Source organism: Rhincodon typus, chromosome 12, assembly GCF_021869965.1.
Source record: "Rhincodon typus isolate 14 chromosome 12, sRhiTyp1.1, whole genome shotgun sequence".
Lineage (NCBI taxonomy): Eukaryota > Metazoa > Chordata > Chondrichthyes > Orectolobiformes > Rhincodontidae > Rhincodon > Rhincodon typus.
Window position 1 is genome coordinate 8,134,909 of NC_063343.1, and position 20,335 is coordinate 8,155,243.

General features: G+C 40.3%; 1 protein-coding gene across 1 annotated transcript in view; it reads right to left on the reverse strand.

The window, feature by feature from the left end:
• Positions 1 to 20,335, reverse strand: part of LOC109937103 (dedicator of cytokinesis protein 2-like) — a 587,118-nt gene that overhangs the window by 455,403 nt on the left and 111,380 nt on the right. The window contains exons 10-12 of the mRNA XM_048603933.1: positions 16,657 to 16,792; positions 8,974 to 9,049; positions 5,592 to 5,671 (exon numbers count right to left, since the gene is read on the reverse strand). Of these exons, the coding sequence (XP_048459890.1) occupies positions 5,592 to 5,671; positions 8,974 to 9,049; positions 16,657 to 16,792 (292 nt within the window). The remainder of the gene's footprint in view (positions 1 to 5,591; positions 5,672 to 8,973; positions 9,050 to 16,656; positions 16,793 to 20,335) is intronic.

A 20,335-nucleotide genomic window follows, 5' to 3' on the forward strand; every position in this document is an offset into this window, starting at 1 on the left:
ATGAATATTCGAGGAACCTGGGAGCTGTGCAAAATGTAACCTGTAGAGAGGGGCAGAGAGCTGCAGGAATTATTGTCTGTGGTCAGAAATGAGCTGAACGTTGAGGTGGTGAAATCCCTTCCTGTTCAGGAATCTGCCTGGACATTGCCATGGAGATCCAAGTGCCATACGGATACAGTTGATGGCCATTTCAACCTGAGGGAAACCAGTAATTGCTGCAAATCCTGGAAGATGTCACATGCATCCCTGGGTTCGAAAGGAACTGGAGTGGGTCTGTTCAATGCTGCTATGATGCCGCGTTACAGGGCTGCCTCCAAACTGAAGTGACTGCAAGGCTGCCTGAGGAGGGGGCACATGTAGGGGATGGCGACATGCAAGGAGAAGGCCAAGACTGCCTTTCACTCATCTCCATTGGCGCACCCTCTATCACTACATGCCTATTCAGCGATGGTTCTAACAGATGCATGGGTAGCATTGTAGTGCTGTTCAGCATCAGTCTGAGGGTTTTGTATGAGGGTCATTAGCCATGCATTCTGGAAAATCCCTTGTCACCCATGAGTGAGCCCTGAAGATGATGCAGTGAAATGAATATTCGAGGAACCTGGGAGCTGTGCAAAATGTAACCTGTAGACCCTGGTTCCCTTCTTCAGGAGCTGTGAGTTCATACACTGCTGCAGCTCCTGAGCCTTATATTTCTGGTTCAGTTAACGCTGGGTGTTCTTCTTCCTCCTCAGCCTTAACCTTATTAATGCTAATACAGCTGCTGAGTGAAGTCAGCAATATCTGACATGGAAGTACTGATATCTGAGGAAGTATAAGGAATGAAATGTTTTGTTTCCTATTTGAGATCTTGCTATCATGAAGCAAATATTTGAGCCCTTATCAGGTGTTTGTGTGTTGAATGAAAGCCTGTTCCTTCTACCTATTGAGGGGCATCCTCTTTAACCCATGATGTGGTTTTCCTTTTCCTCAGCCTCTACAGTATACAAATTAGGACTAGTAGGCTACTCAGCCCTTCAAGCCTGTTCTGCCATTCCGTAAGTCCATGGCAGATCCAAATGAATTCCACATGTCCATCTACTCTCATCGTTTGAAAATTTAGATAATTAAGTACATAGTCTAACTCCTGAATAACTATTAAAAAGCCTCTATGCCTAACTATATCTTCCCTAGGTCACTTATTACCCCCAGACCCTAGCCAGACACCCCGTTCCTCTTGTTCCTTCTTTGTATGTTCAGTTAGTCTCAACAGCATGAGGCCCAATCCCTATTCCATCTCATGTGAATTGGGAACCAGGCTCATTGCCCTACTCATTGTGGAAGTTTGGTGCCATGGGTCAGACCTGCTCTCTGGTAGAGAACTAAAAATGACAAAGGTTTAACAGCAAATGGTGGAAGGCTCAACGTCCTACAATATTACCAATATTAGACTCTTACCAAATTGTATAGATGAACCATGCAAAGCATTCTATCCAGATACATCACGGCTTAGTATGGCAACTGCTTTAAGAAACTACAGAGGGTTGTGAACACAGCCCAGACAATCACGCATCCAATGACTCCATCTATATTTCTCCCTGCCTCAGGAAGGCAGCCGACATAATCAAATACCCCTCTCAGAATTATAATCTCTTCTAACCTCTTCTGTCAGGTAGAAGACACAAAAACTTAAATACATGTACCAACAGCTTCAAGAACAGCTTCTTCCCTGCTGTTATTAAATTTCTGAATAGACCTCTCAAATTTTAAATTTAATGTTGATCTCGCTCTTTATGCACCTTCTCTGGATCTGTAACATTGTATTCCTCGCTCTGTTCTATTACCCTAATGCACTTTGTATGATATGATCTACCTGTACTTCCCGCAAAACAAAACTTTCCACTCTACCTAGGTACGTGTGACAATAATAAATCAAATCACATCAAATCAAGAATAAGACATGGGTGTTATTTGAGACTGAACTGACATGGGAACTATTGGGCTATTTTAGTTTCAGGATCAAGCTGACACAGAGCGTGGATGCAAGAGATGGGTAGAATTGTGTTGCTAAATCATTCCAGATGTTATCGATGGACTCATAGCATCCATTGCTATCTTGGAGATTAATTAAAGAAAAACTTAGGGAAAGTGCAGCTACAACTGTGAGACAAAAGACTGAGTCAGTTGAAATATTGAGGGAATGAAAGATGAGGCAATAAACAAACTTAAACTGAAGAGTAGTTTATTTATTTTAATTACAGAGTGAGTTTGATAATTACTCATTATGGGAGCAATGGAGTCCTCTAATAGAAAATAAAAAAAATTGCAAAGAAGAGAGATTTATCATCACACCTCTATGGTAGAATGGGCAGCAAGTTAATTGGTGAATTAAATCTGAGAGTGACTGACCTCAGCAAGCTTAAAAACAATCATTTGCATTCACCGTATATACCCAAGAAAACGCGACCTCGTGTTAAACTCAGCCCCATGATTTCTGATCTACAATAAATTTGATTTTTCATGTACCTCATGTAAAAGATAACCCTAGCTTTTCAGGGATCAAAGCCCAAAGATCTAGAAACAAAGTTGATTCCTGGAGTTAAAGATTTGATTTCATTGCAGATGCACATAGTGCCCAATGTTCTCGGATTAATAAACTTTAATGTGGATGAAATGTATCTAGTTTGTAATGTCATAAAATAATTAAGTGTTTTTTTAAGTAAAATGAATGTATTAATGTTTTGGCTTTGACTTCATTTTATTGCAAGAATCTTCTCTGTTAGATTTTACTTACTACCAATTCAAGTGCACATGCCAACCCTTCGAATAATTATTTGTGTAAAAGTCCACTCCATGATCTTTGATCTCAAAACAAGGTTTGATTTTTACATGACTATCTCAACCACAGTATGAACAAGGAGGAAGGTGTGGAATGAAAGGATGGGTCATGGGAAGCACTGCTGCACTGAGGGAAGCCAAGGGTTTGTCTTTCCCCTAACTCCTACCATTAAATTTGTAAGGATGTAAACATTATTGTTGAACGCAGTTTCTTGGCCACAGCCTATCAGATTGAATAGCTGGCTGATGAGTAGGGGGAGCTCTGACACCAGGTTACCTCCAACATTTTTGTCCCTTCTTGTGACATCTTCCTGTGCAAACTCAGGATTTGCAAAACCTGCCCTTTTTGCTGCCTCCATTTCTACCATACAGGGAGTGAAACTCCTTCCAGGTGAAACCATGATTTAATTGCAATTATTTCTGTTCAGTATACTGTGTTCTCACCTCACAATGCAGTCTTGTCAATAACAGGGAGGCTGAGTGCAGTCTAGATGATTCCCTCACAGTCTCTAAGTGTGGTGCTCAATTTCCATTTGCTTGCCATTTCAATTCACTGCTCCATCCTACACTGATCTCTCTGCCCTCCATCTCCTACACTGTTACAGTGATGTTCAATGGAAACACTATCTTTCAATTAGGTGTTTTACAGCCTTCCTTACTCACATTGGGCTACATGATTTCAGATTTCAACCACTGCTCCCATTTTTCAGAGAGCCAAGGGTTAGTAATGAGTCTGCTATTGCGATTTATAACTCCTATTACCACTAGCTTTTATTGTACATCATCATACTATTGTTTATTTCCTATTTCTCTCATTCTATACCAATACAGAATCTTACTTTTGTTCTTTCCTTCCTACTCCTCCTCTCCTTGTACATACTTAGATCTGAAATATTTTTTAACTTCTTCGAATGCTGATCAGATATTGTTGAACTGAAATATTTATCATGGAGTAGTTTGTTTTTTAAGGACTATCTTAGAGGACATCCAGAGACACAAGATTAAGGAGGAAAATTCTCAACTTAGAGCCTAGAGAATTGAATGCATGGCTGCAGTGATGGGACTGAAGAAGCCATAATTGGGTCAATGCTGAGCCTCCAGAATCTTGCAGAACTGAGGGAGATTACAGAGATAAGGAGGAGCAAGGCCACAGAGAGATTTAAACCAAAGAATGGGAATTTTAAGTTGGCCAGGAGCCAATGAGGATCAGCCCAAACACTAAAACAAGACTTTTGTAAGAAGTTTAAAAAACACACTTCAGAGTTTTGGTTAAGCTAAAGTTTATGGAGAGTGGTAGATGGGAAATTGGCCAGGGCAGCCTTGGAATCATGAAATCTGGAGACAACAAAAACATTTTTGAAGGTTTCAGTGGCCAACCTGTGGCTAGGGCTGAGACAAGCAAGCGCACAGAATTGAAAGTAGAGGTCTTTTGACAATGGAGATGATTTTGGGAAGCTTGGCTGAAGGCCAATCTGGTTCAACCTCACATAGTGACCGTGGAGAATGATGGAAGTAGAGAATGCAAAAGGCAGGGGGTCAAAGACAACAGTTTTGGCTTTTGAAAGAATGAATAAGCAAGACTTGTGAAAGAACTCATACAGTCATAAAATTACACAGCGTGTAAACAGATCCTTTGGTCCAACTCATCCATGCCGACCAGATATCCTAAACTGATCTAATCCCATTTGCCAGCATTTGGTTCACACGTGTCTCAACCCTTCCTACTCGTATACCTATCGAGATGCTTTTTAGATGTTGTATTATCTCCACTATCTCCTCTGGCAGCTCATTCCATACATGCACCATACTCTGCATTGTAAAAGAGGTCACTCAGGCCCCTTCGAAATCTTTCCCCTCTCATCTTAAAACTGTACCCTCTAGTTTTGGACTCCCTTAAACCTAGGTAAAAGACCTTAACCATTTACCCTATCCATGCCGCTCATGATTTTATAAACCTCTATAAGGTCACCCCTCAGCTTCAGGGGAAAAATACCCAACTTTTCAGCTTCTCCTTATAGCTCTAACACTCCAATCCCAACAGCATCCTTGTAAATCTTCAAATGACTCTTATAAATATTACAAATGGTTGTAGAATTTGGCTGTAGGAAATTTCCTACATTTATAATCCAGATCATTTAACAGCACCGGCTCCAGTGCGGACCAATAGTGGAACCCATTTAGTCCAATACCATATCATCAAAATGCGTTCCTAAATAACGAATTTGAATTCTTTAGACTTATTATTTCTTCGGACATAGCTGTGGGTGCCATTTCACTAGACAAAGAGAAGGGATCGCTGATAGGATGAAACTCAATTTTCTAAAGTTACTCGTTTCGGTTTCACCTCCATACCAAACCCCACAACAAAAAGTATGGAATCAAGCTCCACTCCTGCACATGAATAGATCATTCCAACTGGCACCCAAATAGAAGACCGGGGCCATTAGGTGAGACAATAAACTGGTGTCTTAACTGCCTATTCTGATGGAGATTAATGATCCATCGCCCAGAGAGTTCTCAACCAATGCCTAAACACAGATTAACTGCTCGGTGATCTTGTGAGCTTTTATTGTTTGAAGCCTGCCATTATTGTCCACAGGACAGCAGTTCCTGCATTTCACATTAATTCATATCAGATATTTCTGTGAAATACAGTAGAGCACGTCAGCATATTTTAACGTTAATAGGTAATTTTAACAATGCATTAATCAATTTTAATGTTATGGCAAATAAGACCGGAAAAAAGTTCCACATTGTTTGATTAAGAGGATTACCTTGACCCTTTTCATCCCCTGTCTTGGTAGAAATTACTCTATTAAGTAGACAGTGCAGAAAATCATTTTCTGCCATAAACCTGCAACAAATAATACAATTAAAATTAGTGAAATGCAAGGGAAACAGCTTACAACTGTCAAAGTAATTCTTTCATTGCAGAGTTTGAATGTGAAGAAGTTTCTGAACATCACGATATCTATTTCCAATTGGAAACAGTATCTGCATGACTGCAATACAAATCAAACAGAAAATAGTTGAGACATGGCAAAGTATAACTGTTATAGTTATTCATACCGAGGACATTTGAGAGCATTTGGCCTGAATTGTTGAGGTTTGTTTTGGATTACCAAATTAAGTAGGACCATTTTCCAGAAGAGATTGTCATATGAGCTCTTACCTCCAATAGCTCTTCCCACCCTCCCAGAATTAATCACATGCCCAATGTCCAACCATCTCAGCAATTGGTCAGTAATGGTGACTACAATACCCACAATCATCCATGCGGTTGGATATGCTTTATATATCGATTCTTTATAACCGGTCAGAGTGAAAACTGAGGCTCTTCTGCTTGCTGATTGTACAACCGAAGCAAAACAGAAGAAAGAAATGTCTCAATGATTTTTCTCCCAGATTATATGAGTTAAACCTTAATTCTGGGAGACTGGGATAATTTGCAAATGTCATCTTACTGAGGAGCCACAACACTGGCAGAGTGCTCTGCAGACTTGATGTTGTCCTGTTTCTTTACTTCTAGGTCCTGCCTTTCACTGGAGCGTGTAAATGGCTTTAGTTTCTGATTGCATGCCTCTAATTGTCTCAGAATAGGATCATCTCAACTAGTTACTCTTCATCTCCTACTTTATGCTTTCAGACTTTTTCATTATTATTCATTCATGGGATGTAGGCATCCATGGTGGAGCCAGCATTTATGGCCCATCCCTAACTGCAGTTGAAAGTGAACCACATTGCTGTGGGTTTGGAGTCACATGTAGGCCAGACCAGGTAAAGATGGCAGTTTCCTTCCTGAAAGGACATTAGACGTTACACCTCATTTTGAGTTGTTCGAGTAGCTTTGCCACAGATTTCTGCTGTCACGATCCAAGCAGCAATCTGATGGAGCGAATAGCCTGCCCGTTATGGAAATCAGCCAATTTTTCCAATCTATTGGTTTCAGATTGCCATCTAACCAGTGAAATCAATTAGCTCCCAAGCTGCATAGCAGTAATGTTTGCAGAACTGATTGAACTTCTGTTTCACAATCTGAATTTGTCTTTCTGCAAAAAGCAACTCTAAACTTGGAGGGCATGTGTTCAGCAAATGTTCATCTGTTAATGAAATATATTGAGGGTATATTTTTTATAATTTATTTTAACAGAAGCTGTTGTATGGGTGAGAATATGTCTCAGGGTGGAACCATTGGCCGATTAATCAAATTACTTTGGAATTACTTCAATCCATATTTTTACTTAATTAATCAAAATTTTAGAATTCTGCAGTAAAGTGACTTTTTTTCTCTAATGCCACTATTTGTATTGCAAAATGTTATGAATGAGTGAGCATTATATTAAAATGCAAATGTATGCAAATGAAAATGTATCTTTTTCCTCATGGGACCTTGCAGCGTTGAGTTTAATTGCTCCATTTACCAACATTACAAAGGGGCTGATCTTTGAACTTTCTTAGCTCAGTCCAAGTTGCATTGAGAAATTCGAAGGGTTGTTTGTCATAAGGTCCTAGTGAATTCTCCCACTAATGTCTTACTAAACCCACCTCATTAATCACCTGCCTTGCCCCTAAAACATCCGACTGCTGCCCCATTTTATCACAAGCCGTTGTCCTGGCCTGAGTCGCTACTCAGCAGCTGCCCACCAAAACCCAGCATCCATTGTATCCACATCTTCTATAAAAGACTACAGGGAACCTTGATGACCTCAGGCACTCTGAAGCTGCCCAGCTTGGTCACAGACTAAATCTGAGCACAGTGGAGAAGGGGAAAGTGGCAACACAATTCTCCTGGTATATGGGGCGAGGAGTGGTATCAAGGTCTAAGGTCATCACCTGGGTCAATGCCATCTCCAGGGTCCAGAGGAACAGCCAGTAAGGCCATTCAATAGTACTTGCTTATGTGCCTTCTCTGCCCTGTCATGGTATGTGCTGCATTCTTCTTTCTGCCACTCTTACTGGTCACTTACCACCTCCTGTCACTTACACTCCCTGCACTCCAACGTCACATCTTATTAACTCTGTCTGCTGCTGAAATTGCTGTCTCCTCAGTCCCTCAGAACATCTTCAACACCTTTCTTCCACATACACCAGCTCTAACAGCCGTATCACCCACTGCCAGCTCACTTACTCACCCCGTTTCTGACACCACAGGAGAAGGCAGCCCCAAACTTCGATAGGTGTGTGTGTGTGTCTGCGTGTGTGTGTCTGCGTGTGTGTGTGCGTACACGCACGTGCACTTGTGTGTGTTTTATGTGTGTCTGTGTGTGTGTGTGTGTCTGCATGTGTGTGTGCGTACACGCGCGTGCACCTGTGTGTGTTTTATGTGTGTCTGAGTGTGTGTGTCTGTGTGTGAGTGTGTGTCTGAGTGTGTGTGTGTGTGTGTGTCTGTGTGTGTGTGTGTGTGTGTGTCTGTGTGTGTGTGTTGTCTGCGTGTGTGTGTGTGTGTGTGTTGTCTGCGTGTGTGTGTGTGTGTTGTCTGCGTGTGTGTGTGTGTGTGTGTTGTCTGTGTTGTCTGTGTAATTGTGTGAGTGCTCCTCTTCCAACACCTTCCAATCTCAGTAAGATCCCAGATCTCCACATCCATCTTCACACCTCCCCAACACCCCACCCAACCTGTCTATAAATAGATAAAAACCAGAAGAACTGCAGATGCCAGAAAGCAGAAACAAAAAACAAAATTGCTGGAAAAGCTCAGCAGGCCTGGCAGCATCTGTGGAGAGAAATCAAAGTTAATGCTTTGAGAAATCAAAGTGACCCTTCCTCAGAACTGAATAACTCACTGTTTCCTGGTTATGTGTAATGAACAATGTGTCAATCTAAAGGAGATTCAAAACCATTTCCAGAGAGCTGTTCTGCATTTTTTGGTGTTAACAAAATTTCTGTAGCAATCTGGTTTTTGATTGGTCACTTTAACATTCAGCTTATAATTTCATCAGCACAGAAAGACCACATCACATGTTGACAATTTCAAATCTTGACAGCATTGGAATTAAAGGAGCAATGAGAATGCGCACAAGATGAGAGTTGTGTTGGTAACAAACATCAGCCAAGGGGAATCTTTACACTTGACTTCTTGTTAAAGGGACATCATTATCCAAAACAATTGAAACCACCATGCTCGCCCTGCCCAAACTGACAAACTGCTGTTTGACTTACGGATGGAAAGGAATAAAATGTTGTTTCTCTTCGTCACTTTCTGTTTTGCACTTCACAATATCGGTGATGTCCATCACTAAAGAGAGAGAGAGAGAGTCAGGCAGAAGCAGGAAATATTACAGCTTTTAAAAAAAATCAGAGGGTAAGCATTTATCACAATTTGTCACAGTAAATTGTGGAACTAAATTCTTTAAATGAAATTATTTGAGCTTTAGCACCAGAAAAGTGCCCAGAAAAGCCACAGAATTGTAATAGTTCATCCAACTGATTCACTGCTGTCCTTTGGGGGAAAAGCTGCCACTCCTCTCAGGTCTGAATTATACACGTCTCCAGTCCAACAACAGAAAATAGACCCTACCATCTTTTCAGCACAACTGCAGAGAGGTAATAATGACTACCCTGGCAATATTGTCCAAATCATCCAATCATTTTCGAAGCCAAATGTTTCTCAAATTAAACATATAAATAAGCGATGCAATTTTAACAGCAAGAAAATGGTGGCACGGTGGCTCAGTGGTTAGTACTGCTGCCTCATAGCATCAGGGGCCCAGGTTCAATTCCACCCACGGGTGACTGTCTGTGTGGAGTTTGCACATTCTCCCCATGTCTGCGTGGGTTTCCTCTGGGTACTCCAGTCCAAAGATGTGCAGGCTAGGTGGATTGGCTATGCTAAATTGCCCGTGGTGTTCAGGGATGTATAGATTAGGAGGGGTATAGGGGGATGCGTCTGGGTGGGATGCTGCAAGGGTTGGTGTGGGCTTGTTGGGCGGAGGGGCCTGTTTCCACACTGTACGGATTCTATGAAAACCTATTCCACCCCACCCCTCCCCCATTTTATCTATAAGTACAAGCCAATAACATTTGAACTTGTATTTAGATTGCTCCTTCCCAGTGTAATTCCAAGGAACTGTATCAGACAAAACGTAACACTGAGCCATGTAAGAAGATGGATGATAAAAAGCTTCATTAAAGAGGCATCGAATGTTAAAGAAAGAAGTGGACAATGGAGGAGTTTAGAGAAAGAACTCCCGAGGCTAGCACCTAGGCAGCTGAAGATATAAGTGGGATGACAAAAATCGAGGATGCTCAAGAGGCCAGAGTTGGAGGAACACAGATTTGGAGGTTGATAGGAGGCTACAGAATTATACAGAATAGGAGCATGGAGGGCTTTGATTTAGCAGCCAGGGAGATGGTCATGAGCTCAAGCTTAACTCTTTGAGCCCAAGACTACTTAAGTTATAAAACATTGGCAGCCAATCAGACTACTGTCTGTGAGTCACCCTGTATCTCTGTCAACAATGCCCTTAGTTTCTGATAAAGTCCCAGCCTTCCAAACTGTCAGTCAGAATGTTGATCCTGGAATGAGTGCCTACCCTAAGGCATGAGGATACAATATGCATCTCCTGATTTAATTAATCCAGAGCAGGTATTCACCAGTACCGAATAGGAACAAACTCTAATGATTGTCAAAGGCACTTGTCATTGAATGTACTCAACCTAGTTAACTCACCCTTGGCATTTCTATTGTTTATTGTAATGCTGGCAGATCTAGGACTAATATGTATCTTGCCATAGGATATGTATCTTGCCATTTGAGAAGATTAACTCATTACCGCTTGGAACTGCTATTGTGTAAGCCAAGATGAATCATGTTGTGAAAAACTTAATGGACAAAGAAACCAGTGGCTCATTTTTAAAAAGAATGAATGATTTGGGACTTGGAATTTAACCCTTAATATGTTACTCAGCCAGCACATTCAGAAAATTCAACGTGGGCTACCTAGACAAAAATTCATCTTTCAAAAAATGTCATGTAGATGCTCTACACCATTGTAGAGCAGCTTTCTTTATTCGTCCTAAAACTTGCACCAGTATCTTTGATTACATATATAAGAGGTCTAAGATTATTTGCACAGGTTGGAGATTCTGGACCTACTGATCATAGTCTACAGATTAGGGCCAGACAGTTCAGGAGAGATGTTAGGAAGCACTTCTACACGCTCTCTTCCACAAATGGTAGTAAATGCATTATCAGTTGTTAACTTGAATCTGAGAGATTTTTTTTGCTAAGCAAAGGTATTAAGGGATATGGGCCAAAAGCTGGAGTTAGGCCACAGATCAGCCATGATGGCATTGAATGGCAGAACAGGCTCAATGGGCTGAATGGTATACTCCCTGTTCCTGTGTTGAGGAAATGTCAATGTATCTTGAAAACGACCTGGTCAATAGCCTGGATTAATAGAATCCTCTTAATTATGGCTTGTAATAACTGAAACGTGGACTTCTCCTTTCCTCCTGATGCTGCCTGGCTTGCTGTGTTCTTCCAGCCTCCTGTTTGTCTACCTCGGATTCCAGCATCTGCAGCTTTTTTGTGTCTGTTAGAACAAGCTCTTCAGTTCTGAAGAAGAGTCATACCAGATTCAAAAGGTTAACTCTCTTCTCTTTCCATTGATGTTGCCAAACCTACTGAGTTCCTTTACCATTTTCTGTGTTTGTATCCTTTTAATCCCTTCTTCTCGCTTTGGTCACCGAACATAAACCTTCCTGTTCTCTTGCTCCCCTATCCAGAGAGTAGTAGAGGAAGGTAGTGCCATGCTAAAAAGCTGGGAACTGTTGACAAAGAGATGATTAATGAACTAGGAGATGGCGAGGTGGCAGGACACCCGCTTGCCTGGCATTAACCCGGCCTTGCCACTTGCCTTGAATTTGATGGCTGGGCACACACCAATTTCTGAGGCTGGAAAGCTTTATCATTGCTTCATCGATATTCATTAATGTTGGCAAGATGCATGTGGGAGAGTCTGACCAATAAGAGTCAGAAGACATTTGCTGCTCCATTTGTTGAAGACAAGATGGTGTCAGGATACAATATTAAATTATTTCATCAAAACAGCTATTTCATAAATGTCTCCAACACTCATCTCTCAGAATGTCAAAAATGCAAGATAAACTGAATGGTACATTGGCTGTGACTGGAATAAAGCTCAAAACTGCAGGATAATGGCTCCTCCCTCTGGCGCCCTGTCAGGCATCGTGTTAAATGATCTTGGGCAGTCTGAAGTTATTTCCATGGCAGAAATGCAATGGCAAATTGGTATTTCTTCATCGATCACTCTCCAAGGCACGGAAGAAAGAAATGGAAAATTACAAGTCGGTACAAGGAACAAGATGTTACCTTACGATGTCGGTTTTTAAGTAAATTACTGGGGCTGATTCCAGTATCTGGATGCAATTAGTTTTTACAGCAATGCCCTCTCTACAAAAAAATTGCCTGTTGACAAGGGCATGGCAAATTGGGTGGCCCATCAAGTAGCTGTCGGTTTGTGCAGAACAATACTCTGAGATGAACTTTTGGAGGGGGAGAAGGAAGCACAAGAGAACAGCTTGGTGGGAGACTGAAAGCAAATAAAACTGGCAAAAACTGCAAGCAAAGGCAGAGAAGGTAAAAATCAGAGAAATATTCTGTGGTGATTGGAACCGGGTGGATCTTGTTGACTATGAGATTCTTGACCGACATTGTTAATCTGGGCCAATCAGGAAATCCTGGCTGACCAATACAAACAGGGCATTTAGAATCTCCTCATTTCAGGGACTGATTCTGAGCTGGCTGGTCATAGCCAAGTAAATAAAGGGTGACTTGGTGACGGGATACCAGCCTGTGTGAAGTTATTTCATATTCTAGTCTTCCACACAGTACTCTCTGATTGCAGGATCATTTCAAACTGAATTAGAATAATTTGTGGATAGCAATCCTTTCAGAACAATGAGCTTCCTAGAAATCATTTAAATTGAAGAGCGTTCTTGAAAACCTCTCATTTCACCAGCCTTCCATTTAATTTAAACTTCAATTTAATTTAGATTTAAATATAACAAGCTTAAGTTACCTCAATGTGGTGCATATAGGATCTAGAAGTGAAAAGGCTATGTCACAACAAGGACTGCAGAATTCAGAAGGATGCTCCATCAGGTGAGGCAATATTACATGTTTATCTCAATGTTCTGACTGACAATTGACATTGTTCAAGTCAAAGGAAATCAACTCATTGTCATTCTAATGGCTGGAATGCACAAAGCACCATCTTGTGGCAGGCAGATCTTTCAGATAACAATCTTCAAGGATGTGATGAAATCACACTTACTAAACATTAAATTTCCTTTCAGAACCACTCTGGTTCGATGACATTACGTGCTGGGTAAAAGAAAGCTCCCTGAGCAAATGGAATAGAAGTTCCTTCACTCTGTATGCTATAAATAGACAGATTGAATACATTTAGGCCATCTGAAGAAACTGGATATAGAAAAAGCTATAAACCCTGATTATATTCCCAGTTGAAATTCTATAGCAAGTAGTTCACCTCCTGCTTCCTCCAAACCTATCTTCCATCTACAAGGCAAAAGTCCAACGTGTGATGGAATAATCTCCATTTCGCTGGATATGTGCAGCTCCAGCAACACTCAAGAAGGTCCACTCCATCTGGATAAAAGTAGACCATTGATATAACACCACTAGCTGACTGTAGCTGAGTGTTGTGTATAACTTTTTTTTAAAATTCACTCACAGGACATGGGGGTCTCTGCACAGGCCAGCTTTTATTGCCTAGCCCTAATTGCCCAGAAAGCTCTTAAGAATTAACCACATTGCTGTGGGTCTGGAGTCACATCTAAGCCGGACCACGTCAGAATGGCAGATTTTCTTCCCTAAAGGGCATTAGTGAAGCAGATGGGTTTTCCCATCAATCGGCAGAGGATTCATGGTCATTAGTAGACTCTAAATTCTAGACTTTTATTGAATTCAAATTCTACCATCTGTCATGGTGGGAATTTGAACCCAGGTCCCCAGAACATTTGCTGAGTTCCTGGGTTGATAATCTAGTGATAATACTGTGAGGCCATTGTCTCTCCCAAAATGCTGAAGTTTCTTTTACTGCATCTTCCAAGTGCACACCCTCTGTCACATAGAGAGACAATGACAGTAGATGTAGAGATACATTGCTACCTGCAAATGCTTATCAAATACACACCATCCTGACTTGAAACTGCATGGCCATTCACTTGGTGTTGTTAGCTCAAAATTCTGAAACACACTTCCTTCCAGCTTTGTGGGTGTAACTACACCACAAGGAATGCAATGGTTCAAGAAGTTAGCTCACCACCAACTTCTCAATGAGAATTAGGGACGGGCAATAAATCCTGCCCAGTCAGCAATGCCCACATTCAATCAACAAATGAAAATAAGTCTCAACTTAGCAGTTAAGGTGACAACTCAATACTGCCCACATTGGTGATATTTGGTACACACTTGGCAATCTCTCATAGAGCAGGCATACGTTGAGCAGTGTGTGAAATAGAAAAAATGATGCATTTATGACTCTATGTATCCATGGTATTAGAAGATTACTGCTGCCCATACAAATATACCCCAGTAAATCACTGTAAAGGGTATTGCATAGCAATGGTTATATTTTCATTAAAGATCAATTGAGTAGCTGTATGGAAAGAAAAATATACTACTGAAAAATGCAAAATATTTCACCTTGGCAGAAGAGTGAGCAAGAAGGGCACATATTTGAAATAATTAAATTCACACAGACACCTAGAAAGACAAATAATCAACTTGCAATGTCAAGTCAATGACAGAAGTATTTAACTCACAAAATCCCAAGTTAGATACTAACTGGTAATGCCAGTTGACTATTCCTCAACAATTCAGAAAGAAGCAGTCACCGATCATCACATCCGAATCTTCCTTTTATGATTGCAAGGCCTTAACCTTCACCACCCAATGCAAATCAATCACCCCATTCTACCCCAAAGTATGAGGTGACCACTCCTTGAGTGAAGAGCTCACTGTTGATCATTATAACCATGTCATTTACTAGTACAGATCTGTGACGTCTTGTTCTTGATTTAATAAGTAGCAGTTCTACGTCCCATAAATATGTTACTAGATTAACACAAACCACTGTTGAAGTATTACTCATGACAGTTATAGGAAACAATGCAAGTCCAGCCCAAGTCATAAATTAAAACAAATCAAAAGTTAAATAACTGAGATTTAAGAAGCAGTTCGTAGGAAACCTGTTCAGAGACAGTATGGAAAATAGTAAGGTTTTTTGGTTAAATTTGACCATCAAAAATCATATTGGTTTCTGTGTTATGATTTACAATCAGATGTAATGATCCAGGATTGAATAATGGAGGTATATGCGAGGACAGTGATGTAATTGACACTCCGCACTTACTGCAAGGAAACTCACGGAACGCTTTCTTCTTCAGTAACAGAATAAAAATATAGGAACAGAAAAAAGCATGGAATGAGAAAAATCATTCTTCCCAAGTTCATTTCTTCCATTAGCTTGGTACAATTTGCTCAAGGAAACGCAACCCAATGCAACACAACCCAACCGTCTCAATCTCAAGAAGGCCCCGACTATTTTCTAAGTGCCCAGAAAGATAAATGTTCATGTGAAATCTCTTTTCACGCTAAAAATATTCTATTTGATTATTTGTATCTACATGTATTTGGAGAAGCTCTTTTCCAATTCTAGTTGATATGTTTTAGCCCAGTATAGTACAGTGGGGGTATTTACTGACTGCAAAGCTTTTATTTGAACCATTTTGGGATGAACCACTCTAATTCCTAATAGACATATATTCACAACACAAAAGTACATCTCACTGATATTAATTAGCAGTCTAGCTCAAATTAAGCATTAGGGTAAGAAATGGAGGAAATAGGAGGGGTGGAGGGGACTTGTGATTAACATATGTAAGAGATTCACTTCAAATGTTTGGGGTAAGTGACATGGTTGGGCAGTTACAGGGAAATACTCTTTTTATTGATCTGAGGGGCATGTCGCTGACTATGGGTGCCTTAAATATTAAAATCTTAAGTTACCTCATAGTGGCATTCCTCAGATGGAATACAAAGTTTACCTAACAATGTTGTATGAGGCAGTTGGCCTAAAGGGTTCATTCTGAATACTGTGTATAGTTCCATCTTCAATAAGAATGTTTTTGAGTTCCATTCCTAGTCTGTTAGTCTTTGAACTATCATCAGTCTACAACGACAAATTAGTTTAAGACTGGCCTTGTGTCTCTTAGAAGACAGTAATGACTTTGTTAATGCTAATGCGGATAACAAGTATAAATGTTAATATAATTTGTTTTTTCACTACTATCTTATAAATATGAGTTATAGTTACTCAATTACGTGCCTCTCTGCTGTAGACTATTGGTAGTTAATCCTTTACCATTTAATGCTAGTAAACTCCACAGTCTAGAATCACAAAAGATTGGGGGCAACAAAGCTACATATAAAAGATCACAGCAGAAGCAAATGCCAACAGCAGGAATCTCTTACAATAACATAAAACAAAGAAAATTCCAGACTTTCCTCTCCACAAGAAATGATTGAAACGCATGAACTGATTTCCAATGGTCTGTGTATCTTCAAATCTTCAAGCTCTGCTTGAGGCAGTGTTCATAATTCCATGTTAAATGAACTCTTTATGGCCTCATTATCTATTTTTCTCTGGACTTCAAAACCTAAATCTTATCTCCTCTTACTCGCTGTATCTCTGATCACGACTATTTCATTCAGTATAAATTATCCTCTTGACTCGACATCATATTTCCTCCCAACAGCCCTGGAACACTGTACATTGTCTAACTGTTAATTACCTGCCACTCCAAAAGGTCGTCTTAACCCAAGAGTGCATTTTTTCTGGTTCGTGTCCTTCAAATCCATTCTTCCAACGCGAACTATTTGGCAAATTAGATAAATTTTATCACGATTCAAATCCTTGTTTCCCAGATCCTGTGCAAGATCAAAATCAGAGTTTAGTTTCATTGTCCAGTTAATCAGAAAAAAAAATCTGAACTCACATTTTCCTCGTCTTACACTCTGGAAATAACAAGACAAGAAGGTGAAAAGGTTGTTTCAAATAATGGTTTGAGCTGGGAAAACTATTCTGTGCTACCATTGTCACTTCTAGCTGGATAACTTTTCATTATTTTAACTCTAGGAGCAAGGTGGGAATTTTTGTTTCCTTTTTACCCCACTCTACATTATGCAATATCATCAAGAAACTCATTTAAGCAGCAAATTACTCTTTTTGCATTTTGATTCAAATTCAACTAACTTAATCAATTGTGTATTGCTGAAAAAATGTCAACTTCTGCTTCAATTCATCAGGAGATTTGCAAGAATATCAGTCTAAAGGGGAATAGCATTTTAAACTGAGCATTATATCATGGTGATCTGGACCCACCACTGTTGTGAGAATCAGTATGCACTATAATTATAAACTCAGCAACTCACATAGTTGATTGCAGCTTCAATGACACAAGGTGTGCCCAAATAGATGGGCTGCCATGAGTTCACTTTAGGCCCATTTCTCACGAACATCTTTGTTGGGTTTCATGAGAAACATGTCTTTGGTTGAATGGCACTTAACCTTCTAACATTCACATGTTTCCAATATGTGGCTATTTTTTTCCAATACACTTAAGAATTTCCTCACATCTGTTATGGACTCATTCTGTTTTCAAAGATATCTTTGAAATGGATCACACAAATGTGTTCCGTTTCCTTTATGTGCTAACTGAGACTTCTGCCAAGGGGATGGGGGGAAGGTTCTCCACTATTGTCCACCACAAGTTAACCTTTACTGGTAAATATTCATGTTGGGATTACTAAAGTTCCACATGCTACAAAATTAGCCATTGACAACCTCTAACAGGGCTTGAGGCTTTTGCTTACTGCGTAAGCTTGATGCTGAAATAGGGCACATTAAAGACATCCTGTGATATTAAACCTAACCTGATCACTGTGTATCATGCAAACTCATCAATGGGCTGTTTCTTTTTAAATTCATTCATGGGATGAAGGCATTGCTGGCTAGATCAGCATTTATTGCCCATCCCTAATTGTCCAGAGGGCAGTTAAGAGTCAACATAAGACTAGTGTAAAACCACAATTTTCAGGCCTGAAAATTACCCAGAATAGCCTGGAAGGCTAAGGTTCTCAAAATTTCAGCAAAGGGTGAAGCTAACTTTTGCAGGCTGCTATAGTGCAGGAGCAGCACAAAGAGGTATTTGTCACTCATAGGATGCTGCTATAAAGCCAAAAGGACCATTGAACATGGGCAACATTAGCATTCGTGGCCAGCCCTGAACTTCCCTTGACCCAAGTGGTTGATTAGGCCATTTCAGAGGGCACTTTAGAGTCAAGCACATTTTTGTGCATCTGGAGTCACAAGTAGGCCACATCAGGTAAGGATGGCAGATTTACTTCCCTAAAAGACATTAGTGAACCATGTGGCTTTTTCCAACAAAGAATAGATTAATGGTTAGTGGTTACCAAAACTGACACTAATTCCAGGTAATATTAATTAAACATAAACTCTACCAGCTGCCCTGCGCCTCTGGATTACCAGTCCAGTGACATTACCACTTTACCACTGAATGTGTAATATGGTATATGAATTTATGTACTAGCATTCTGATGGTATGGAGGCTGTTTATGATAAACACTGACAATTCCTATCAAACAATATGTCCCTTTGTAACAGTCAAGGTAATAGGCATAACCAGCTGTTCTTGCAAAACTCAAAGCACACTGTCAAACATTAGATGCAATTCCGTGATTAAAACAAAATTTGCTGAACAATCCTGAGTATGCAAAGAATTTTGCTAACGACCAATTTGGGATTATTAGTCAAGCTCTTAGTGTTGCACACCTGCACGTATTTGCCTATTAATAAGAAGGACTCTATACTTCGCAGACAGAAAGAACAATGCACACATTACTCAAGTTTCAACTTAAAAAAATAGGCCACAGTCATTCCCTAGTTCATTTTGCGGGGAGGTGCCTCAGCCAATCAGATTCAACCTACCTGTTTTAATTTTAAACAAAGCTTAGCATTTAGTCATTATCTAACTGGTGCATTCGTCTTGGCAATGCCTCTACCAATCATATTCCAACTGCCAAACCGTCAGCACTCTCTTCTCATAGTATTAAGTGTTGTTCCCCTTCATATTGATATTCTTGCCAAATATCTTGATGAGGATAAGCTGAAAAACCTCAGCAAAATGTATTTTTGTTCAGCATAGCTCAGCTTCCATACTACCAAATGACTATTACTGTGTTGCGCTCATAAAATAAGCAGAGCTCATGTGATGGAACATGATATGTTCAAGTCTATTCAACCATGTTAACACTTTTCTTTGTATAAAACGTTTACCTAGGTCTTAATGGACAAGTTTAGCATGGTTTTCTGTGGTTGTTGAGAGCAGATTCACTTGAGTAGGATGCGGTTGCATTTCATTTCATTTTTTAGGGGAGAAATGTCCAAAGCTTTGTCATGCCTACAATAGAATTTCAAAAGACTGGGAAAGTCTCAGTGGAAATTCAGCCCCAACTTTAGCTTAAGGTTAGCTTTCTGTGACAGCAATGTGGAACTGGTAACCATTATTCCCATACAGCCACGATATTGTCAGCTTTGCCAGAATTTAAATTTATAGAACCATAGAATCCCTACAGAGTGGAAGCAGGCCATTCGGCCCATTGAGTCCACACAGACCCTCCAAAGACCATCCCATCCCTGTTACCCTATTCCTGTAACCCAGCATTTCCCACAGCTAATCCACCTAGCCTGCAAATCCCTGGACACTGCGGGCAATTTGGCATGGCCAATCCACCTAACCTGCACATCTTTGGACAAGGAAGGAAACCAGAGGACCGGGAGGAAACCCATGCAGACATGGGGAGAATTTAAATTATGCATTGACAGATCACAGCTTTTATTGCAAAGGACACAAAATAAGAAAGAGCTTTGGGCTTGTGAAGGTCATTCTTTCTTTTGGCTTATTAACACAGATTATTTGAACATTTTCCTGGAAGCCCACGAACAGTCACAATGTACCGCATACAGTTATCTCTACCTGTACTTACTCTTGAAAGTTAGTAATGCCCTCCAAGCCCCCTGGAAGGTCAAGAGCCCATTGCCTCCAAGTCGCAGAGCACCTGGACTTGGGGATTTGCCATTATTGCTTCATCACCATTGTGTCAATACTCTTGGCAATCCTACCCAAGACCACTGTGTGAGTGCCTTCACCTCATGGATTACAGCAGGTCGTGAAGAAAGTCTACTATCACCTTTTCAAGTGCAACTAGGAATAGTCAATAAATGCTAGCCTTCTAAGTAAGACCCACAACTCAGGAGTGAATGAATAAATAAATATATCTTTATATCTCAAAAGGTCCACCTGTATTCAAGAGAAATTTGCATGGAGAAACGTTTAATGCATTCGTGTGTGTGTGTGTGTGTGTGTGTGTGTGTGTGTGTGTGTGTGTGTG